Here is a 25,038-nt window from a genome sequence, read left to right on the forward strand (position 1 = left end):
TGACTGAACAAGTATGTGTGATCTGCGAATTTAAAGTTGCTATATCTCAAGTGGCTTGTGAGACTGCAGGAGGACCCAGCAAGACTAGGTTACTGGGCATTTAAATGACAGACAAAATTTTAATGTGGACAGTAGCAAAGTGAAGAGCATAGGGAACAGTAATCCTAACTATAAGTATGAGGTTGGGTCCTATATTAGGAGCCACCACCTAAGAAAAGAATGTGTGACTGTGGTCAAAAAATATTATACTGATAATCTAAAGTTTTCAATATTGTTCATTACCACGTCATCAGATACATTTCAGTAACAATAAGAATTACTACAACTGCTGGATTACATAAAACCTAGTTGAACTAAAATGTTAAGCAACTGTTAGCATTCATTAATAGTATTAGATACATAGCTGTGTAATTTGATTTTTCCCTAGCTGCCATTTTGTATGGCAGGTTATAGAAAGCGTTCAGGTAGTGTAGGTTAATAATTCAGACCTGCTGCCACCATGACATTGTAGCCTGTTGGTACCAGCCTGGCTACCTTGTGTTAAGAACACCTCTACACAAGTTCAGCCTGCCCTAAGCATTCTTGAGGTGGGGTTGAGAAGGGGTTTACATTTTGTGTGCGTGCTTTTGAAAATACACACACACCACACACACGATAGTGTGTGTAAAATGCAAGTGCATAAATTCCTGGGTTAATTTTGAAAACAGACATGTCTACATCATACTTTTGTTTAGAAAATCATCCGTACGTGCATAGGGAAAAGTGTGTCTGTGTGATGAGTGCTTCTAGCCAGTGAGTTGGAACTCCAAATAAATGGAAGACTAATCATACTTTATGCTTGATTTAATTCTTCAATCTTCAGTAGAGTACCATTGCTATTTTACTTTGAGTAGTCATGAATTTGCTTCATGAAATGTATATATGCTTATTGGCAATCAGTCTTTAATCAATCCTAATTTTCTTATAAGCTTTTAATATAAATGGACTTGTTGCTTCAGATGAATTCTTCCAGAATTTAGACAGTCCAATTATGTTCTTTTTCTTAGGAACTTGTGCGACTCTTGCAGCAGACAGTTAGATCTTCCCAATATGATAAGTACATAGTAAGTCCCCTTTGTGATGGCAATTCAAAGACAAGCTAGAGCTTGTGCACCAAAAGGATAATCAGATTTGGGCCTCAACAACCAGCTTGAAAAGCTGAACCTGGAAAAAGAGAACCTTCAACAGGAAGTTAGAAATCTCAAATCTACAGTTGGTGAACTGAATGACCAGTTGAGTATGCTGATGGAAACCATTCAAGCCAAAGATGAAGTGATAATGAAGCTCTCCCGCCAACTCAGTGACTGTGAGCATAATCAGGCCCCCCAGAGCGGAACACCTGATGCTTCTCTGTTAACAGCCACCCACAAAGATCTGCAGGACATGAACAAAATAAAGGTAAGCTTACAGGAGATGAATGATTCGCAAGAGCGAGGATTCATTGCAATGAAGTAAATACAATGATAAAAGCTGAAATGTTTTGTCTCTTGAGTTTGGCAAGGGGTAATATGTAGACATAGCTATTTGGAAATTTAATACCACAGTGTTTTCCTTGATGAACATCCAGGATTGTATGGTTAACATTCATTTTCCATTCAGTCTTTCAGTAATAAAGAAACTGAGAATAGACTTGGCTGGGTCAAATGTTTTTTTTTTTCCTAGAAACTATTTCTTAGCACAGTAAGAGAGTGGTTGCAATTAACTGTATTTTTTTTTCTCTAAAAAGTTCTCTATAAATGAGGTTTATGGTCTTTTAATTTGATAGAATGGAAGATGTCATCATTTGGATCAGTTCTTTTCAATAATAAATCAGGAATATATCCTCATAATCGATATTTGTGTACTTTCAGCTTTTATGGAAGCTGTCAATTTAGCAGTAGTTATGGCTACATTAGTTTGAACTTTTATTCACAAGTTGCCTTAATTTACTTGTGGGTGTTAACAGCATTTTCACCCATTGAAGCACTATAGGGCCCAGTTATAAGCAGTGCTATCCTTTATCACAGCAATTTCAATTTTCCTACACTAATCTCACTAACGATGTAGGAAAAGCACTGAGACCCTGATGCTCAAAAGCAAACGAGGGCTCTAGAGGCCACTAATGCTGGACTAGCACCTGCATTTGTTACCGCAGAATGCTGAGAGCCAATGAGTGTGTGAAACAATGAGCTCGCCTGCTCCCAGAGCAGTGAGCATGCAAATGCACGCCAATCAGCTCACTCCCTATTCCTCCCTGATGCTCAGCGGACAGCGCACCAAGCAAGGCTGCTCTTCCATATCATCATGCTGATTAATCCATAGACTGGTGGGTTGTGTCCATCTACCAGCAGGTGGAGATGGAGAGCAATCCTTTTGCCTCCCTATATGTGGTCATGTGCTGCCGGAAACTCCTCAGTATGTTCTCTATCTCAGCAGGTGGTGGTCACACACAGCAGCAGCTCTGGCTAGGCCTCCAAGCCTAATTTTTAGGTTTTGTTGAGTGCCTGTCAAAGCTTGAGCAAGTGCAAACCTGGTGGCGCCAGGTCCCTCCTTTTCTCCCCCCTCTCGCTGGCTCCGTTAAAAAAAAAAAAAATTTTGGACGTCCTTAAGGGCGTTTATTTCTACGTTTATTTAAACGTTTATTGCAGCTACTCACTGGGACACCAGGTCGTTACAGCTCGGAGCGAGAAGCAGGTAATTTTTACCTTTTTATAGCGGGCAGGGGGTTCCCCGATTGATCTCCACATGGCCTATGGCGTCGGAGGGCGAGGGCGCGAAGAATCGCTCCCCGGACCGCGTGTGCGCTTCTAGCGGGGATGCGGGGGTTTTAAAGTCTGATTCGCCCTTGTTGGGTGTCAGTTTGGAGGCCGGTCAGTGTCCCGGGTCTTCCTTCGGCGCGGAGGTTTTTCCCGCCTTAAACGCCCATCCCCCGCTGCTCGCCTCCGCCATATTGGCCGGCCACTCTGCTCGGACGGCTTCTTCTTGGACCGCCCTTGAGCTGGGAGACGTTCATGCCATGGCCGCCCTTGATTTGGGTGACGGCAAAAAAAGCGGCTAAAGTTAAGCGCCGTTCTTCCCGCGCGGCTCCTTCGCGGAGTGTCGCGCCGGACGCCATCTTGGATGCGCAGCATGTGGCTCCCCCGCTCTTGCGAGCGCCGGTTGAGGGTGCGTCTAGGGCTGTGGCCCAGGCTGCTGAAATACACAGTCTGGGGGGTTTCTCCCCCGAGTTTATTTTGTTGCTGCATCAGGCTTTCCTTATGCAAAACGCTGCCCCTTCTCCCTTGTCCGATAACGGGGTTGAGGCCCCCGGAAGTAAACGCCCTCGGGTGGATTCCCAGGCCTTAGAGGACGCTGTTTCCTCTGATGTAGATGAGGGCAGCGTATCTGAGTTCTCCCAACGGTCCTTTGGGGATTCCTTGGAGGAGACGGATTCCCGCTCGGATGGAGTGGATGACCCTTCTGCAGCGCGGATCTTTCGCTCAGAGGATTTGCCCAACCTGTTACTGCAGGCCATGAGCATTTTGAAGATTTCCTCGCCAGAGGACGTCTCTCCCTCAGCCCCTGTTGGCTCTGCCATTATGCTGGGGACGAAGCGCCCGCCTAGAACCTTCCACGTGCATGATGCCATGCACACTTTAATTTCGGCTCAATGGGATGTCCCGGAAGCGAGCCTCAAAGTGGCTAGGGCTATGTCCCGCCTCTATCCTTTGTCTGAAAGTGAACGTGAGGCCTTTCTTTGGCCTACCGTGGATTTCTTTAATCACTGCGGTGACTAAGAAGACGGCGTTGCCGGTGGAAGGTGGCACGGCCCTAAAGGACGCCCAAGACAGAAGATTGGAAGCGGCTTTAAGGTCGTCCTTCGAGGCGGCTGCCTTAAGTTTGCAGGCCTCAGTTTGCGACTCCTATGTGGCCAGGGCGTGCCTGACGATGGTGCAGTGGGCTTCCCCCTCGGATCCTTCCTTGAGGGCTGACTGGCCGGCCCTGGAATCGGGCTTGGCTTATTTGGCAGACTTACTGTATGATGTCTTGAGAGCCTCGGCTAAAGGCATGGCTCAGACAGTGTCTGCGCGGCGCTGGCTTTGGCTGAAACATTGGTCTGCGGACCACGCCTCTAAGTCCCGCCTGGCTAAGTTGCCTTTTAAAGGCAAGCTGCTCTTTGGGGTCGAGCTGGACAAAATCGTGACCGATCTCGGCACGTCTAAGGGCAAGAGGTTACCAGAGGTCAGGGCTCGGGCCAGTGCTCGCCCTGGTATCTCCAGAGGACGGTTTCAAGAAGCCCGTCGGTACCGCCCGGGCAAGTCGGGCTCCTCTGCCCCCTCTTCCTTCAAAAGGAACTTCTCCCCCAAGCAGCATTCCTTTCGCAGAGACCGCCGTCCCGGAGGTACGCCCTCCGGTCCTCCCCCAGGGTCTCGTACCCAATGACGGGGTCCTGGTCCATGGCCCAGTGCAGATTGGAGGACGCCTGTCCTCGTTTCTGGGCGAGTGGACCAAAGTAACTTCAGACGCTTGGGTGCTGGAAGTCATCAGAGACGGCTACAAGTTAGAGTTCTGCCGACCCTTAAGAGACGGGTTTGTACTCTCTCCCTGCAAGTCTCCGGTCAAAGCTGTGGCAGTGCAGCAGACCTTGGACAACCTGATCCGCCTGGGTGTGGTCGTTCCGGTGCCAGAAAATCAGACTGGCAAGGGACGTTACTCCATTTACTTTGTGGTACCAAAGAAAGGAGGTTCTGTCCGGCCTATCCTCGACCTCAAAGGGGTCAATCGGGCCTTGAAGGTGCGGCACTTTCGCATGGATACTCTCCGCTCTGTTATAGCGGCAGTGAAGGCAGGAGAGTTCTTGGCTTCCTTGGACATCAAGGAAGCGTACCTGCATATTCCCATCTGGCCTCCTCATCAACGCTTTCTGCGTTTTGCAGTCCTGGGCCGACACTTCCAGTTCAGAGCCCTCCCTTTCGGGTTGGCTACTGCTCCGCGGACCTTCTCCAAAGTAATGGTGGTCATCGCGGCCTTCCTGCAAAAGGAAGGAGTACAAGTCCATCCTTATCTGGACGACTGGTTGATCCGAGCCCCCTCTTATGCAGAGTGCGGCAAAGCTGTGGACCGGGTGGTTGCTCTTTTGAGCTCCCTGGGGTGGATCATCAACTGGGAGAAGAGCCAGCTGCGCCCGACTCAGTCCCTGGAGTATCTGGGAGTTCGATTCGACACCCAAGTGGGCAGAGTGTTCCTGCCAGACAATCGGATTGTCAAGCTTCAGGCTCAGGTGGACCAGTTCCTAGTAGCCTCTCCTCTTCGGGCTTGGGACTATGTGCAGCTGTTGGGCTCTATGACGGCCACGATGGAAGTAGTGCCCTGGGCCAGGGCTCATATGAGACCACTACAACACTCTCTGCTGCAGCGCTGGACTCCGATGTCGGAGGATTATGCTGTGCGCCTTCCCTTGGACCCAGCAGTGCTCAAGGCGCTGAGCTGGTGGATGCAGACAGACAAGTTGTCTGCAGGAATGCCTCTGGTGACCCCGGAGTGGATTGTCGTCACGACGGACGCCTCTTTGTCGGGCTGGGGAGCCCACTGCTTGGGAAGGACAGCGCAGGGGCTCTGGTCTCCTGCAGAGGCAAAGTGGTCTATCAACCTCCTGGAACTCAGGGCCATTCGGTTGGCGCTTTTGGAGTTCATCCCGGTACTGGCGTTGAAGCCAGTACGGGTCCTGTCGGACAATGCCACGGCTGTGGCCTATGTCAACCGCCAGGGAGGTACCCAGAGCGCCCCTCTAGCCAAGGAGGCCATGAATCTATGCCAGTGGGCGGAAGCGAACCTGGAACAGCTGTCAGCGGCCCACATTGCCGGAGTCATGAATGTCAAGGCGGACTTTCTCAGTCGCCATACCTTGGAGCCCGGAGAGTGGCAGCTATCTGCTCAGGCGTTCTTGGACATCACGAAGCGCTGGGGCCAGCCGAGCCTAGATCTGATGGCGTCATCGGCCAATTGCCAAGTGCCGCGCTTTTTCAGCAGAGGACGGGACCCTCGATCCCTGGGAGTAGATGCTCTTCTCCAACAGTGGCCGACACAAGAGCTTCTCTATGTGTTCCCGCCCTGGCCCATGTTGGACAGGGTGCTAGACCGGGTGGCAAAGCATCCGGGCCGGATAATCCTGGTGGGTCCGGACTGGCCCAGACGTCCCTGGTATGCGGACTTGATCAGGCTCTCAGTCGACGATCCTCTGCGGCTGCCAGTGGAGCAAGGCCTTTTACATCAGGGTCCCGTGGTGATGGAGGATCCCTCCCCCTTTGGTCTTACGGCCTGGCTATTGAGCGGCAGCGTCTGAGAAAGAAGGGCTTCTCAGACAAGGTCATCGCCACTATGCTGAGAGCGAGGAAGCGCTCTACTTCTACTGCTTACGCCAGGGTTTGGCGTATCTTTGCAGCGTGGTGTGAAGCAGGCTCACTTTTTCCCTTCACTGCTCCAATTTCTTCAGTGTTGGCGTTCCTGCAAGAAGGTCTGGAGAAAGGCCTGTCGCTCAGTTCCCTTAAAGTCCAGATAGCGGCTCTGGCTTGCTTCAGGGGCCGCCTGAAGGGTGTTTCCCTGGCTTCGCAGCCAGATGTGGTGCGCTTTCTCAAGGGAGTTAATCACCTGCGCCCTCCTCTGCACTCAGTGGTGCCTGCGTGGAATCTCAACCTGGTGCTAAGAGCATTGCAGAAGCCGCCTTTTGAACCCTTGTCGAGGGCATCTCTGAAAGACCTGACGTTGAAAGCAGTCTTTTTGGTGGCTATCACTTCAGCCAGAAGAGTTTCCGAGCTCCAGGCGCTCTCATGTAGAGAGCCTTTTCTGCAGTTCACTGAGGCAGGAGTGACTATTCGCACAGTGCCTTCCTTCCTGCCCAAGATTGTTTCTCGCTTCCATGTGAATCAGCAGCTCTGTCTCCCTTCCTTTCGTAGGGAGGACTACCCAGAGGAATACTCTGCTCTCAAATTTCTGGATGTGAGACGTGTCATCATCAGATACTTGGAAGTGACCAATGATTTCCGGAAATCGGATCATCTGTTTGTCCTGTTTGCAGGTCCTCGTAAGGGTCTGCAGGCTGCTAAGCCTACAGTGGCAAGATGGGTCAAGGAAGCCATTGCGGCGGCTTATGTGGCCGCGGGGAAGGTGCCGCCTATCCAGCTGAAGGCTCACTCCACTAGAGCTCAGGCGGCCTCGATGGCAGAGGCCGGGTCCGTCTCCTTGGAAGAGATTTGCAAGGCGGCAACTTGGGCTTCGGCCCATACCTTCTCCAGGCATTACCACTTGACTGTGGCTGCTCGGGCGGAGGCCCGGTTTGGAGCTTCAGTGTTGCGGTCAGGGATTTCAATGTCCCGCCCTGGGTGAGTACTGCTTCGGTACATCCCACCAGTCTATGGATTGATCAGCATGATGATATGGAAGGTAAAATTATGTATCATACCTGATAATTTTCTTTCCATTAATCATAGCTGATCAATCCATAGCCCCTCCCAGATATCTGTACTGTTTATATTCTGGTTGCATTTCAGGTTCAAGTTTAGTCTTCAGTTCCTGTTCAGGAGGACTTCGTGTTCAAGTTTTTCAATGAATTCTTCAAGAGTTGAGACGAATTTGTGTTACAGTGAGCTGCTGCATTCCTCTCCCCTCCGTTTTACGGGGCTGGATTGAGACTTAAATTCTGCCGGCGCTCCCTCCCGCTTTGTGCGGCAGTAGGGCAGTTTTGTACCCCTCCCGCTTCGGCAGTGTTAGGGTCAGTCAGCTCCTCCCGTGGTTGCGGTTGCAGGATAAGCCAGATTCCCCCGCATCGGCGGGTGTGGTGTCCCTCCCCCGCTCCGCGGGGATGAGCTGGACGGATTCCCCTCCCCCACTTGTGTGGGGATGAGCTGGGTTAATTCCCCTCCCCCGTTTCGGCGGTGGTGAGCTGGGCAGAGTGTCCCTTCGTGGGTGTAATTCTCTAAGTGCTGAGTCCTGCGGATGGAGCTTGGATATCGACATACTGAGGAGTTTCCGGCAGCACATGACCACATATAGGGAGGCAAAAGGATTGCTCTCTATCTCCACCTGCTGGTAGATGGACACAACCCACCAGTCTATGGATTGATCAGCTATGATTAATGGAAAGAAAATTATCAGGTATGATACATAATTTTACCTTGCTACTGAAAATCCTACGCCAGCTCGGAGTTGGTGTTAGGGTTGTCAGCAACAAGGTCTGTCTGGGAGGAATAGGAACAATACATTGGCCAGTGGCCACATAACCTTTCATATCCATAACAACTCTCACTGGTTTGTGCCCACACTCTTTGACCAGCAGTAACAGGAGAGAGAGCTCCAGGAGATAATCCTCTTCAATTTCCAGTCTGTTTGGCCGGGCTCTACCCCTACCTGCAAAAAAAAAATCTAAATAACTTTTTCTTCGTTTCAGAGAAACTGGCACATCTTCCTCCTCCCCTCTGGTGTTCTGGGTATGTGCTGAAGAGCAGTACTTAATGCACAACTCTTCAGCGCACATGCCAGACGTTGTCCTCCCAGTGAACTCCCAAATGCTCAATGCTAACACTGCACCTAAATTTATACATATTAGCATTGTGCATTTAAGAGTTTTTTCCGCTGTGCTGTTTAAGTATAGCACCACCGGAGTTTTGAGCATCTGGCCCTGAATGGTAACACAGCAAGCATGCAAAATGCATAAATGTCCGAATCTGTAATTATATGTGTATGTAGCAAAAAAAAAAACAAAAGAAAAATTGTTGTTTTTTTGTTTTTTTACAAAACCTGTAGCACCGAATTGTTGCTCTTTCGGGAGCAAAAAGTCATTCAAGGTGATCTGTGGTACTTCACATCAAATGACCCTGTTCAGCCCAAACCGCTGCTTACACCCCTGTCCCAGACCCACACAGCCCCAGTAGCCCAGGTGAGAGACTGTGCCTTTGAAGCAGTCTTGTCCTAGACCAGAGCTTCCAAAACTCAGTTGGGACCCCAATTGGGGTCAGAAAACCTGCACTGGGTCATAACCTAAGTGGGTTCTCCATAGGTGCATCATTATTCTGCAGCTCTGGAGGGTCACACAATTTTATTTGGCCATGATCATGAGGTGACAGCCACAAAAACATGGATAAGCACTGTCCTAGACAACAAGCACAAGGAGGTCATGTTCAGAGTCTCATACTGCAGTATTGCCCCCTGACCAATAATACCTGACTTTGGGAAGCGTCCAGTGGCATTCTCTTTGTCCAGCTGCCATCTTGCAAAATGGTTGTACCAGACCCTTACTAGTGCATCAGAACACACCATTAGGGGTCAGTCTACCAAATACGAGAGCATTTGCCTTGGCACACTGACCCCCTAGCAGTGCATCCTGACACAGCATTGATCAATGGGGGGTGTCACTTAATCTGGAGGCTCCTTATGCTGGGAAGGCTGGGCCCAGGGTGCTTCAGACCAGATAACCTCGAAGAGGATTGGCTCACACACTGAAAGGAATGAAAAAAAAAACATTCAACATAATGCAGTAAATGCTGGTCTTCATTGATTTTTCTCAGTGCACATGTTTTAACACTGCAATAATTTGCATGCTATTTTACTAAATCAAGAGTAAAGGTTTCTTGCAACCTGTGTGTGAAAAAGCTGAAGCTCCATGTGCCCTCGTAATGCATGGCTTATATCAGCCCCGTACTTCTAGCAGATACCAAAGTCAACTCCAGAGACTTAGCAACAGAATGTCATAGGAGTGCATTGGTCAAAATTGCCTGTTTATATTTCAGTATACTTCAACCTTGTGATAGTAACTTCCTTAATTTTGTATGTTTCCAGAGTCCTCATTTCTATCCTGTGATTTCAGTGGAAGACAAATCTCTGTTCAGTATATGAACAAGGCTTTAGAAAACAGGAAGTAGAATTTAGTTCCTTTAGTTAAGATTTTTGTGTGCTTTATACCCAAGCTTTTATCTTCTCCCATCAATGTATCCCCCCTCTCCCTCACCTCCAGTCTGTTAGTGTATCTTGTTCCAGACCTGGACACCTTGAAGTCTGAAATACTTCATCTCACTCTAACAGTATCTCTCCTGAAGAAGGTTTTGAATTAATATTCTTGTCAGAAATTAGCAGTGTTATCAAGTTTTATGTGATGAGTTTCTGATGTGCCCACAAGATTATTTTATTTGGGATTGAATCATGTTTTTAAATGAACTTCCGTGGAAGGAAGAGGCTTATACACATCCACTTTCCCACACAGGGGCCGATGCAATAAAGTACACGAGACTTTGTGCAGGGTCAGAGCAACAGCACACAATTTTGTGGGCACACAGATGCGAAAAAGGGTTTTGCGCAGCAAACACTATACAAAGCCTTATGTTAAATTGCATTGTTTTTTATTCACTCATTTCTAGTGGGTTTTTGCTGCTGCTTTGGATTTCCAGATAAATTGGAATCAGCCTCTGTCATGCTATGAAACAGTGAGACTACAGTTCTACTATCTACAGTTTGCCCCTATTTTCTTTCCCATCTACTGTAGTAGTAATAAAACATATATATAATGCGTCACCAGAGGTATTACTTAAGTTAGAATTTGAACTTCTTATGTGTTAAATGTGTAGATTTAGGTGTTTATTTTCAAGCCAATTATGGTTCCTTTGAAGATATATAAAATCAGTGGATGTTGAAATTTTTCAAGCATAAATTCTATTAATAGGTATCTTTTTGGTTGAATCAGATATGAACACCTGTGCAGCTGAGTAGTCATAAGCGTAGAAATGGAGCATACAGTGAAAGATCCAAGGCAGGACAACAGAAATATTACTAGAATAACTGGGATTTTTCCAGTATTTATAAACACTTGTTTTTGCTTTAGGGGTATTTTACTGGTGTTAGTTAAACTCTAAAATCAGAAGCCCTCCTAATAGGTTCCCTAATAACCTGTCATTCCAATAAAAGTCAATAATGGCACAGATGAGAGAGAATTCATTTTTCGTGGTGTGCTATATCTTTGTTAGTTTTAGCAGGTCCTGTAGTGTTCAGTTCCAGGCCTTGTGTCTCAAAATGAAGTGTTGTCAAAAAATACTACTACTACTACTTAACATTTCTAAAGCGCTACTAGAGTTACGCAGCACTGTACAATTTAACATAGAGGGACGGTCCCTGCTCAAAGAGCTTAGTCTAAGAGACAAATGAACGGTCAGTCCGATAGGGGCGGTCAAAATGGGGCAGTCTGGATTTACTGAACGGTAAGAGTTAGGTGCCGAATGCAGCATTGAAGAGGTGGGTTTTAAGCAAAGACTTGAAGATGGGCAGGGAGGGGGCTTGACGTAAGGGCTCAGGAAGGTTGTTCCAAGCTTAGGGTGAGGTGAGGCAGAGCGGAGCCTGGAGTTGGCGGTGGTGGAGAAGGGTACAGAGAGGAGGGATTTGTCCTGTGAACGGAGGTTACGGGCGGGAACGTAAGGGGAGATGAGGGTAGAAAGGTAGTGAGGGGCAGCAGACTGAGTGCATTTGTAGGTAAGAAGGAGAAGCTTGAATTGAATGCGGTATCTGATTGGAAGCCAGTGAAGTGACTTTAGGAGAGGGGTGATATGAGTATATTGGTTCTGGCAGAATATGAGACGTGCAGCAGAGTTCTGAACAGATTGAAGGGGGGATAGATGGCTAAGTGGGAGGCCAGTGAGGAGTAAGTTGCAGTAGTCAAGGCGAGAGGTAATGAGAGCGTGGACGAGAGTTCGGGTGGTGTGTTCAGAGAGGAAAGGGCGAATTTTGCTGATGTTAAAGAGGAAGAAGCGGCACGTCTTGGCTATCTGCTGGATATGCGCAGAGAAGGAGAGGGAGGAGTCAAAGATGACTCCGAGGTTGCGGGCAGATGAGACAGGGAGGATGAGGGTGTTATCAACCGAGATAAAAAGTGGAGGAAGAGGAGACATGGGTTTTGGTGGAAAGACAAGGAGCTCAGTCTTGGACATGTTCAGTTTCAGGTGGCGGTTGGACATCCAGGCAGCAATGTCGGATAAGCAGGCTGATACCTTAGTCTGGGTCTCTGCGGTGATGTGTGGTGTAGAGAGATATAGCTGGGTGTCATCAGCATAGAGATGATACTGGAAACCATGAGATGAGATCAGGGAGCCCAGGGAAGAGTTGTAGATTGAGAAGAGAAGGGGTCCAAGGACAGATCCCTGGGGAACACCAACAGATAGGGGATAGGGGTGGAGGAAGATCCATGAGAGTGAACTCTGAAGGTGCGGTGGGAGAGATAGGAGGAGAACCAGGAGAGGACAGAGCCCTGGAACCCAAATGAGGACAGTGTGGCAAGAAGTAAGTCATGATTGACAGTGTCAAAAGCGGTGGATAGATCAAGGAGGATGAGGATGGAGTAGTGGCCTCTGGATTTGGCAAGGAACAGGTCATTACAGACTTTAGAGAGAGCTGTTTCTGTCGAGTGAAGAGAGCGAAAGCCGGATTGAAGTGGATCGAGGATGGCATGAGAGGAGAGAAAATCAAGGCAGCGGCTGTGAATGGCACGCTCAAGTATTTTGGAGATGAAGGGTAGGAGGGAGATGGGGCGGTAGTTGGAGGGACAGGTAGGGTCAAGTGATGGTTTTTTGAGGAGAGGTGTGACTACGGCGTGCTTGAAGGTGTCAGGGGCAGTTGCAGTGGAGAGAGAGAGGTTGAGGATATGACAGATGGAGGGGGTGACAGTATGAGAGATGATGTTAAGTAAGTTGGTGGGGATGGGATCAGAAGAGCAGGTGGTGCATTTCGAGGAGGAAAGAAGGCGAGCGGTTTCCTCCTCGGTGATGACATGGAAGGAGGAGAAAAAGGCCTGGGTTGGGTGGTTGAGGGAGAGGGTTGAAGGGTGAAGAAGAGATGGCTTGGTAGTGAATTCAAGGTTGATCTTTTGCACCTTGTCGCGGAAGTAATCAGCTAGTGATTGAGGAGAGAGCGAGGGGGGGTGGGAGCAGAGGGCACTTTGAGGAGGGAGTTAAAGGTGGAGAAGAGACGACGGGGGTTGGAGCTGAGAGAATTGGTCAATTGGGTGTAATAGTCCTGTTTGGCAAGGAATAGGGAGGAGTGGAAGGAGGATAGCATGAATTTGTAATGAAGGAAGTCTGAATGGGTGCGAGATTTCCTCCAGAGGCATTCAGCAGATCGGGCGCAGGAGCGAAGGTAACGGATGCAAGGGGTCAGCCAGGGCTGGGGATTAGTATGCTTTGTGGGACGGGAGGTGGATGGTGCGAGGGTGTCCAGAGCAGAGGAGAGAGTTTCATTGTAAGTGGAGACAGACTCGGAGGACATGATGGAGGGGAGGAGATTAGAAATATTGGAGGATAGGGTGGGAGGGTCAATAGCCTGGAGAGTCCTGGAGGTAGTGGTTAAAGTTGGACGGGGCTGAGGGGGGGGGGGGGGTGAAGAAGTGTAAAGGTGATTAGGTGATGATCGGAGAGAGGAAGAGCTGAAACGTGGAAATTGGAGGGAGAGCCGGAGGAGGAGAGGACGAGGTCAAGAAAATGTCCGTCTCAGTGAGTAGGGGTGGTGGAGCAAAGCTGGAGGTTGAAGGAGGAAGTTAGAGTGAGGAACTGAGAAGCGTGAGGGTCGGACTGGTCATCAACGTGTATGTTAAAGTCTCCGAGAATGGGGGACGGAGATAAGGGTTCAAGAAAGACGGGAAGCCAGGCATCGAAGTCGGTGAGGAAGGAAGAGAGGGATTTATTAGGGGGGTGGTAAATGACTGCCACTCTGAGTGGTAATGGGTAGATTAGCCGGATGGAGTGAGCTTCAAAGGATGAGAAGCAGTGAGATTGCGGTAGGAGGAGGGGTTGGAAACTACAGGAGGGCGAGAGTAGTAGCCCGACGCCTCCACCGCAGCCAGCTGGGCGGGGAGTGTGGGAGAAGAGATAACCTCCATGACAAAGGGCCGCGACTGAGGCAGAGTCGTCAGGGGAGAGCCAGGTTTCAGTACATAAAGGACTATGAAAGAAACATCTAATCTGTTTTGCTTTTAAGAATAGCATAAACTTCATTAATGGTAGACAACCTAAAGTTCTGATAGTACTGCATGACTAAAGATTGTATCTCTATAACGGAGTATTGGCTTCATTATATGAGGCTGGATAGATTATTTTAGTGTACTTTGATCTGATAGTATGATGCTGTTATAAATATAATGTGTATGGGATATTTGTAAAAGGATTGTATTTATTGAAATTTTATTTATGATTGCCACAGTGTTGTACAATGAGACAGGTATGCAGATATGGATGGATAAATAGAATGCCTAACAAACAAAAAAACAAAAACGTGTATATCAACCAAATTATTTACTGCTAGAAGATGTCTCATCTGCTGTCTACTCATCGGCATTAATAATGGGGGTATGATGCTGCTGTTCCCTCTAAACTGAGCAGGAGTCATCCACCTTCAGTCCTACCAGTAGGGGGGTGCTATTTCACTATCACATTTTCATTAGTGACGGACAGGCAAGCTCTGTAGGACTCCATGGAACCTACCTGTCTCTAGCAATTGAAAATACAGTATTGAAGCACCATTTCCCACTGGCAGCAATGGAGTTCGAGGACTCCTGCTCAGCTTAGAGGGAACAGTGTATGATGCTATACCACAGTTCACAGCTAAGCAGGATGCCTTCTGAAAGCTTGCAAGTTGGCAACCATTTGTTTTTAAAAAAAAAAATCAAAAACTAAAAATAGAAAAATTGACCTGGATTTGAAAAAATACAGAAAATTAATTTGGAAAATCACTTGGTTATCAAAACTAAACAGCTTCACACAAGTCTGTCCTCAGTTTGGGTTTATGCCAGCTTATTTAGGATGAGTTCTTTTATTGGAATGCCTAATCACTTAAGATTTCTTCTTATTCATAGGACAGTCTTCAGGGGTACAAAATGCAGAACGCATTCCTCAACAAAGAGATCTTGGAACTTTCTGCTCTACGAAGAAATGCAGAACAGAGAGAGAGAGATTTGCAGTCTAAGGTCAGCATGAACTAGGTAGTTGCCTTCCGGTAACTAACAAGAGGACTGACATTTTTACAGGACTGGTAAACACCATGATATGAGCCATAAGTGATATTACAATGCTGTTATAAAATGAGGAGTTGATTTGATGGCTTGATTTTAGCTTTTCCAAGTAAGGAAGTCTCATGGTACTGAATGGTGGTTACAACCCCAAGCTATAGCAGTGTGATTGCATCAGGCTTTCAGCAAAGTACTGGGGATAAAGTTACAACCTGAAATTGGAGTTTTATGTTTGGAACAAGTCTTCAAAAAAAAAAAAAATGGGTAATCTATACCAAGCAGCAATTACAACCCTAAACAGCAGTGATGTAACAGCATCAGGCTTCCAGGAAGGTTGGGGTGTACTGCTTAGAGTGACAATGGATAAAACCCAAAATTCAATGAAAACCATGAGACTTTTGTATTTATTTTTAAAGCATACTTAACAGAGTGTCTGTGGGAAGTTGAAGAAGGCCTGAGTATTGGTCTTGTAAGAATCACAGATGAAGATGGTAAAGCCTAGAAAGTCCTGCTTGTAGAGGGTGGTGGTGGCTATCAGTTTGACAGAATTCTGAGCAGCCTTAAGACTAGTGTGGTGGTCAGTGGTAGGAATGAAGTGTGAAGCATCTACCAACAGTGTTTAAAGCTGGGAAGACTGGATGGGTCAATTTGGGCTTTACCCACTATCTTTTACAATGTGGTAGGTTAGTGATGATCTGAAGTTTTGTGCATACTTACATGAACCAATTCCATGCAATTGTAATGAAATATTTAACTAATTCTTGTCTTGTGAATATTTAACATACAGATCTCAGAACTAAATTCATCTTCCTTATCCCTCCAGACCCAGTTCAGCCACTGCCTGTGTGTTCTTCTGCCAGCAGGTGGAGACTGAGAATCACTCGCTCAATTATGTCACCCTGTAAGGATCCTGTGCAGCCTTCACTAGTCAGTATTTCTCTGTCTCCAGCAGTTGATAGGTATAGCAGCATCTTATGCAGTCTGGGTCTGGTCTGTTAGGCAGGGTCTAATCTCTTTTGGGACTTGAAATTATTTCCTTTGTTACTTAGTGGGAGGGAGTAGACAGGTGAGGACCAGCAAAATAGAGTAGGGTTAAATGGCAATTTTTCTCAGTGAAGGAGGATGATTAGTGGAGTTGCCACAGGGATCTGTACTGGGACCAGTGTTATTTAACATATTTATAAATGATCTGGAAATCAGAACGATGAATGAGGTGAGAGGTGATTAAATCTGCAGATGATACAAGACTATTGTATCATCTACAAATTTAATTACGTCACTCACTTATTCTTCCCAATGTGCATCACTTTGCATTTGTCCACGTTAAATTTCACCTGCCATTTGGACGCCGAGTCTTCCAGTTTCCTAAGGTCTTCCTGCAATTCTTTACAATCCGCATGTGCTCTGACAACTGTGAATAGTCTCACTCACAGTTGTCAGAGCACATGTAGATTGTGAAGAATTGCAGGAAGACCTTAGGAAACTGGAAGACTTGGCGTCCAAATGGCAGGTGAAATTTAACGTGGACAAATGCAAAGTGATGCACATTGGGAAGAATAATCCAAATCAATGGTGATCGGCTATTTGTGGTAGTCAGTGAAGCCAGGAAAGGAGAGGTACCTTTTAAAGTGATGGTGACGTACTGGATTAAGGGGGCTATAGATTTGGTATGTATTCTACATAGTCAGCTGGTGCCTTTGGTTCTGAAAGCTCACTTTACCAGGGGTTAGGCATCCTCTTGAGCTGAGCAGAGTCAGATTCCACTACAAGAAATTTGAAGAACGGCCACATCAACATTAATGCATTGCTTTGTACATCATTACAGATTGGATGTGCAAGCCCACCAGGGGGTAATATTTGAGGCAAGTGTATTGTCGGCAGGCTTGTGTGTATCCCAATTTTGATAATTCTCTGCTTTGGTACTTCCCTCGTATCTGGACTGGTCTGGAGAGACCGTAAGGAAGGGGGAATATTAGGCCTGTCTTGATGATAATTTAATCGAGTCTCTCCATACAGGTCTAGAACCCACCTGGATTGTTAAGGGGAAGTCACTGTTCCCGGCTTCTGTAGTTGCTGGTGCTGTTATAAAATAGTTATATGTTGGCAAGTTGGTTGTTGCTTGTTCCCTAGTTCAAGGGGAATATTGCTTGGTTACTGACTAGTAGAGGCTGTACAGAATACTTAATAGTAGTGTGACATCATTGAGTCAGTGGTTCTTGGTCTCTACCTGCTGGTAGGAGAGCACATACCCATGTGTGTAGACTGGTCTAGAGGCACTCAAGGAAAGAAAATCAACAGGTTAAAACCTATTTCCCTCTTACTCCTGCTTTTGGGAACTAAGCATATTGCATGAAATAATTTGTATGTTCAGTCTCAGATTTGGGAGCAGGAGTATGATTAGAAATATCACCTATTAGTCTAATTATAATTGGATTGAGTTGTGCAAAAAGTTTGAGATCAACCTCAAAATCAGGTGAATTTCAGACTGGCTTAAATTAGAGGGAGACCAAAACCAAATCTGTGGATGAAATTCACCACTCAGTTTTAGCTAAAATCAAAGCCACCTCCCCTTTACAGAAAATTGGTCCACCTGGGCTGCTCCACCCTCCCCAGCCTACCTTAGAAGCCTTGGTTGTCCAGTGGTCTCTTCGGGGCAATAGTGAATGGGCATCATTCCTGTCCTGAAGAGGCAGCTAGACTACTAGGTCAGCTCTTGTGGTTGATTTGGGGGGGGGGGGGGGGGCAGAGAGTGGGTCACGTTGTGGTTGGGGAAGAGGGTAGTTCTGGCTCCACTGGCATTTTCAGCCAAATGGCCAAATCTGGATTTTGGACCAGTTTTGGCACCAAAGCTGAAACCGAAATTTGGTTGGCCTTTAGTTCAAATTTGGAATCTTTCCCAAATAAAACTAGTTAATTTCCCCTGCTAATCATTGTAGCTGGGGAACATTCCCTCACATCTGATGCTGATTTGCAAGAAATCCACATTCAATTTGTCTAATCTTGATATCTTGAATTAGGAGTATCTGCTCAAGCTATGATCTGAAATTTAAAACAAAATTCACCAAAATATTTTGCAAATGTTATTTCAAGGCTATTTGAATTGTCCATATTTTAGCAGCATGTAGTTACTGTTTCTTTTTTGGTGTAGTATGCCAGCCTGGAAGCCAAACTGTGTCAAGTTGAAAGTAAATACTTGGTCTTACTTCAAGAAATGAAGACCCCTGTTTGCTCTGATGGGCAGGGTCCTCCTCGTGATGTGATAATGCAATTATTAGAAGATGCCCTGAAAGTGGAGAGCAATGAGCAGCCTGAGCAGGCATTCTTCAGACCTCACCCAGTCAGGTACAGTGGTAGCTACGCTTTTAAGGCAGTTTTCTTTAGGACACTTGTTGGGAAATGTTTTGTGGATTCCATTGCTCATGAAAATTCAGAACCAAAAGTGCAAGACACAGTGTTGCAAAAAGGCAGATCTTTGGGATCTGGAATTATCATGGGACCCCACCTGATCTTAAATTAAAAAAAAAATGCAGTAATGTTTTATCCATGCCTTGATTTTAATTGCTAAATGATTGTCATTGACAAAATATCCAACCTCACTGGGAAATAGATTGGATACTCAGTTGGTATGTAATTATTCCCCTTAAGCTTTCATATGTTTTGCCACCTTATAACATCCTTCATTTTACAGGAGTTGGAGGAGTTTTGTACATTGAAATCTTCAGCTTCTAGTGAAGGATTGGGATCACTTGATGAATCGGAAATAAAAGATGGTTTGGCATGGGCTTTTAACAGATCTTTTTAAATGTTTCTGGATTTTTTTGCTCCAAATGGATTTTATTAACTGTCTTAGAAGAGCAAGTTTCATAGTAGTTTCCATAGGTGGTAAAGTATTTTATGCAATTAAGTTGGCTCTAGAACCTACCTACCAAGTATATGGGTTAAAATATGTGCATTATTCCACAATATGCGTACTTCTCCCTACATTATAATTAGGGCTTCTGAATTTAGATTTTAACCAGTAAACACCGTTTTAAAAACCCACAATGCAAAAAAAAAAATCATAATAATAATTACTAGATAAACACTAGAAAACCTCCCCTCCCCTGTCTCAGATCCTACACACTTTTTTTGCCTTTTCCACACAGAATATTCCTCAGCTGTACAGTTTGAAACTTAAATTGAAATTTATTATTTCTGACCCACCCTTGTCCAGGCGGGGTACAAAGGAAACATGCACAATTTAAAAAAAAATGCACATAAAATACAAAAAATAAGAACAGCACACAGTTGTCAGTAAGGAGTCCAGTATCACATTTATTTATTTACTACATTTATATCCCGCCTTTGTCCGAGGCAAGTAACAATAGTCACATACGTAGTCTTGAACGCATAACAATCACTAAGCACACAACATGATCAGAAAAATGGTCCTGACCAAAAAAAAAAAATGCAAAATAAGAAACAAGAGGCATTTAGATAAGTCTTCATGTAGCCAAAAAGGCTTTCACAAACAGATACATTTTTAGCAGCCGCTTGAATTGTTGAACGTCTGCACATGATCTCGGGTGGGTTAAAGCATTCCATAAGGCCCGCAGTTTTGTGTATGTGATTATATGATTTAGCGGAAGGTAAACAGAGCTGATGGGACATCTCGGATCTTAGTGCTCGTTTTGGTTTATAAGATTGCAGAGTATTTCAAAAGTAGGCTGGAACACTCCCAAATATACGTTGATGGATCAGTACGAGAGTCTTGAATTGAACTCCGTATGTTACCGGAAGCCAGTGTAGTTTTTTTTAGTGTTGGAGTAATGTGTTCAGACTTTGAGATTCCAGTAATCAGTCATGCAGCTGCGTTTTGGATGATCCGCAGAGCTTGGATTCAGTATGATGATATTTCCAGGAATAGAGAGTTAGTAGTCAATCTTTGTCGGTACCAACCTTTGTACAGTCATCTGAAAATCGTATGGTGTTACCATATCTTTCAGCTTGCTGAACATGCAAAGTTGAAAAAAAGAGGCAGACTTACATGGTCTGTATGCTTTTGCATAGTTAAATTAGTGTCTTGGAAAACTCCTAAATTATAGACAAAGGGTTTCATGGTCATTTTGTCACCCTGATACAAACCTTGCTGATGGAGATGGGTCAAGGGTCCTATCTACATATATTATTTCTGTCTTAGCCACATTTAAAGACATCTTAGCTTGTCCCATCCGATCAATAATTTTGTCAAAAATATTCTTCAGTTGTACAATTAAATCCTGATCCTGTTTTTTTAACAGGGATAATGAATTGTACATCGTCTGCGTTTATTCTATACAATATGTGTAAACTTTGGAAAACATCCCCTAGAGATGCCATAAATAAGTTAGAGTGCCGAGAGGGCAGAGCCTTGTGGTACACCACACGTGATTGGAAAGCTGGTGGAAACTGCATCCTGTACTTTAGCATGAAATCTTTTTCTCTACAGGTGAGAGAAAGCAGGATAGGACTTGTCCACCAATGCCACAATCTGACAGCTTGTTGAGTAGGAGTTGATGGTTAAAGTGTCAAATGCTGATGCATTATCAAGTGTAATAACGCAGAAATTAATATTTTGATCCATTCCAATCCTTAATTCGTCCAGCATTGACAACAGCAAAATTCCACTCTATAGTTTGGTCTAAAACCATATTGAAAGACATTTAAGAAATGATTTTCTTCTACAAACTCTATTAGTTGGTGCAGCACAGTTTTCTCAACATTCATCATTTTGTGTCTCGCTTTTTGGTGGGGGTTTTTTTTTACCAAAAACAGCATCAGCAATATGAAGAACTATGCATATTATTATTTCCCAGACAGGAAGTGGGACAGCAGTTATTGAATACTTTCAGATTCTGTTCTCCGGATTAGAAGCGGGAGCACTGTGTGCTATTTAGAGGAACATGCAGAAGACTTCTTTCTGCCTCACATCACCTTATGCCTGGAACAGACTTCCCGAGCCCATATGCCATGCGCCCTCCCTGCCCATCTTCAAGTCCTTACTCAAAGCCCATCTCTTCTCCCTTGCTTTTGGCGCCTAACCACCTTCCCCATTCATGTTACCTACACTGACTACATAGTTTGTAACCTTTAGATTGTAAGCTATCTACACTGACCACATAAGTTGTAAGTTACCTACACTGATTACATAGTTTGTAACCTTTAGATTGTAAGCTCTCTCGAGCAGGGACTGTCCTTCCCCATGCTAAACTTGTACAGCGCTGCATAACCCTGGCAGCGCTATAGAAATACTAAGTAGTAGTATTTAAGAGTTCTGAGTTTCCAGTGACCCCTGATGCAGGCGCTTGGTGGCCAAAACAAGGCCCATGTTGGGTCTTGTCAATAAAGTACTTTCCACTGTATTGTTTCTGGAAGTTGACGTGTGCTCCTTTTGTTGCACTCTCTCTCAAATAGAATCATGATAGGCCTGATGTACTTGTTTCACTGGAAAAGCTACCATCTAATGGCACTCGTTCCATGAACACACAAATACCTTCAAAGGACCCCTGATTGGTTGGAAAATAAAAGCATGAATTTACTTTTAATAAGCCCATATAGTCAAGGTATTAGTGGGGTGGGGTTAAGTCAGGGGAGAAAAGAACACTTCATAATGTTAGATTTTAAAAATAGTCTCCTTGGGTACTTTTTCCTTGGGCAGGTTTTAAAGTGAAGTTATTATATTTGTTTTTGTTGTAGTTTTATTTCTTTGTAAAGAATGTGGTGTATAAGATTTTTTTTTAATAAAATTAAGTGTAAAGACCACAGATAAAAAGTAACAACCCCCTTAGGCCTGGCATTAAGCTTAGGTGTTTCATTCAAGTTAAGTCTGTAAGGAAATGTAGCAGGAATTCAAAGTATCTGAAACATTATCATGTTTCTGAGATGTTCTGTGTCTACAAAAATATACTTTTGGTCTTGCTAAGGGACTGACTATTAAATTTAGTTCAGTAAGAGAGACTAGTGGTCGTAGCCTATATTAAGGTCATAATGCTTATTTTTTTCCAGCTACAAGAAATGTTTGTGTATTCTCTAAAATGTGGTTTATGCATTTCTGAAGCAATACTTGAGTAAATATTTCAGCATGATGGTGCCGGTTACCTTCAGAATTCTGACCTTTGCTCACTCAACCTGTTATCAGATCCAACAGTAGTGTCTTGGCAGCTCTGCAGTGCCTTATTACCAGTGGCAGATTATCCCAGATTGTGGCCTATGAATGTAGTTTACGGGTAATGGACATTATGAAAATTTGCCCTAACTCGTGTGTGTATGTTGGAGTATTCTCAAGAGTGGGATGAGGCAGTGTACACACACATGCATACTTTCAAATATCCAGAAGCATGCACATCAGTTTGTAAATCTATGCATATACTTTTCCTGAGTTGATTTTTCAAAGGAAAATTGTTCCTTTTGTAAACTGACAGGAGCCTGCAGGTAAAAAGTACCCACACAACATGCTCTGTTTGAATGCTGCCCTTTGAATATCCTTCCATCATATTAGCACTACCACAGTATTAGAAGGTGGGGTTTGCTTTTTAGAACTGATGCTGCATGTATAGGTTTAAACAGAGTAGATGTGATCTACACAGTAGGTTTGGAAATGTTAGAATGAACTAACTTCTCTTTTCTCAACAGTGAGTACGACATCTATGGGTTTCAGACTGTCCCAGAAGATGATGAAGAGGAAAAGTTGGTAGCAAAGGTGCGAGCCTTGGATCTGAAAACACTTTCCATCACTGAAAACCAGGAAATTTCCACAGGGGTAAAATGGGAAAACTATTTCACAAGCACTGTCAACAGGGAAATGGTATGCACTCCTGAACTGAAGAGTCTCATTCGTGGAGGAATTCCACACGAGCATCGCTCCAAAATGTGGAAGTGGTGTGTCAACCTGCACATTAAAAAATTCAAGGACCGTACTGCCCCAGGATATTTCCAGTCTCTGCTCCAGAATGCCCTGGAAAAACAGAACCCTGCCTCTAAACAAATTGAGTTGGATCTGATGCGAACTTTGCCAAATAATAAGCATTACTCCTCTCCCACTTCTGAGGGAATACAGAAGCTGCGAAATATCTTACTGGCATTTTCTTGGAGGAATCCTGATATAGGATACTGTCAAGGTCTCAATAGGTATGATTTGAACTTATAGCACACTGAGCACTAAACTACTTGGTAGTGTACAGTATAGGTTTTGGGAAGAAGTGGAGCCCAGGACGTTTGGAACTGAGCCGTAAATTACAGTAATGGGCTTCACCACTGGATGTATTTCTAAATTTGAAACTGTTAACAGGCAAAGGCAGTTATCATGGGCTAGCCTTATGCTGAGGAGGAAGCTGTTGCTTTTAGAAAAAGGAGATCCTTTTTCTTTCCCTTTCCACCCCAGTGTTGAATTTTTTTTATTTTATTTCCACAGCTTTATTCTTACCCACCCTCCTTTTCTGACATGAAATAGTAAACAAATATGCATGTTATCAGTTTTTTTAGGAGGGGGATGGGAGAGAGACTCGGTAGCTTCTCCTTTCCCCTTTTGCTTCTGGTTCGTTCAGAAGAACACTGGCGTCTGATGTTAAGAACTTGTATTCAATTTGAAGGGATTTTTCCCCCTTGACAAAATTTCTCACTTTTCCTAGTCTTGATTTTTGTGGCAGCAGTCCTGAGGTTGAGAACCATGCACCACTTCTTCTGGAGCTCTGTGTCATTGGATTCTAAGTCCAGCTACCAGGTGTCCCTCTTAATGATCATAGCTCCCCCTGAAGTGAACGTAACTGAATGCATAATCCTCATTCCCAGCCACCTTGATGTTCAGAAGTCCCCCATTTGGGTAGCACAGAGTACTGCCACTAAGCCAGTCCATGCTTTTGTTGTGTTGAGCCTTCTGAAGAAGAACCTCGGGTGTTTTGTAGGTCCTGTACTTGTCTGTCCTGCTTTCTCGTGGCCCACCCTAATTAGATGTAATATTTTTCTTTCATTTTCCCTCCTGATTCTATTGTGAGGTACTGATGACTATATTCAGCTATTTGTTTTGATATTGCAAATGTTAAGAGTATCATAAAAAGTGCTCATGGTTTAAAAGAGGAAGAAGCAGTTCTTATAAGCCACTAGTTTGTTTCCATTTGACATTGCAACAGAGTAAAGTTACACTTAAGGGTTAAATGAAGATTTCCAAAAGCAGTTCTTATTAAAGAACCCACTTTCTCAGAAAGTAGAAGAAGCATCTTGTATAAACAGATGTTACATTTTAAAATAGAGCAGTCTGAAAGCAAATAAGTATGGGGCAACCTTGGTCTTTTGTAAGTAAGCATGTGGGAGCAGGGAAGAGGAAATGTTTCTTTCTGTGGATGTGTAATTAGCCTCTAGCATGCTGGCATTGGTCCAGGTTTGTTTCAAAACCATTGCAGATTGCAGCATTCCTCCTTTAACACTTATGGATGCTCCCAAAACCAGTGATTGGGTAAAATCCTCAGGTTAAAGTTTTTCTACCAAGCTGCTAGCAGTAGCCATCACTGGAAGGTGACCTCCAACACTTTTCAACTAACACCATCAAGTGGTTTTAACTGCCCTATTAGACAGTATCCCAAGCTGTAGTTTTCCATCATGAGGCCCATTTGATAGCTCTGATTGTTATGGAACCAACCATATAACTAAATAGGCATTTGTTCCAGCCTACTTGAAAGATAAAGTGGTTTACTGTAAAACATTTTAGATTTTCAGATACTTCGATGACATGAGCAAGAGGAAAGGTTTTCAAGCTTAGCTCACCATTGTACTAGTAGTGCTAAAGAAACAATTACAGCTAGTAGTAGTATGCATAAAACTGAGGAAAGCAAAACAGTCATTTATAAATTACTTTCACTTTCTCATATATTCTCAATTTCTCATACTTTCCTCAATTTTGAAGTTCTCTCATACTATATAATAATTCTCACCTCCAACGTTCTGACTTGCCTGGGACCGTGGCTCATTCCGAGTTGGTCTGCTAGGCTCCGTAGATCAGGCTG

The 25,038-nt window shown here is 44.8% G+C and overlaps 1 protein-coding gene across 1 annotated transcript in view; it reads left to right on the forward strand.

Moving 5' to 3' along the window:
- TBC1D2B (TBC1 domain family member 2B) overlaps positions 1-25,038 on the forward strand; it is a 158,064-nt gene that overhangs the window by 118,476 nt on the left and 14,550 nt on the right. The window contains 6 exon segments of the mRNA XM_030188140.1: positions 1,047-1,125; positions 1,128-1,166; positions 1,169-1,437; positions 14,873-14,983; positions 18,174-18,367; positions 22,676-23,170. Of these exon segments, the coding sequence (XP_030044000.1) occupies positions 1,047-1,125; positions 1,128-1,166; positions 1,169-1,437; positions 14,873-14,983; positions 18,174-18,367; positions 22,676-23,170 (1,187 nt within the window).

This window comes from Microcaecilia unicolor, chromosome 1 (genome assembly GCF_901765095.1).
Source record: "Microcaecilia unicolor chromosome 1, aMicUni1.1, whole genome shotgun sequence".
Taxonomy (NCBI): Eukaryota; Metazoa; Chordata; class Amphibia; order Gymnophiona; family Siphonopidae; genus Microcaecilia; species Microcaecilia unicolor.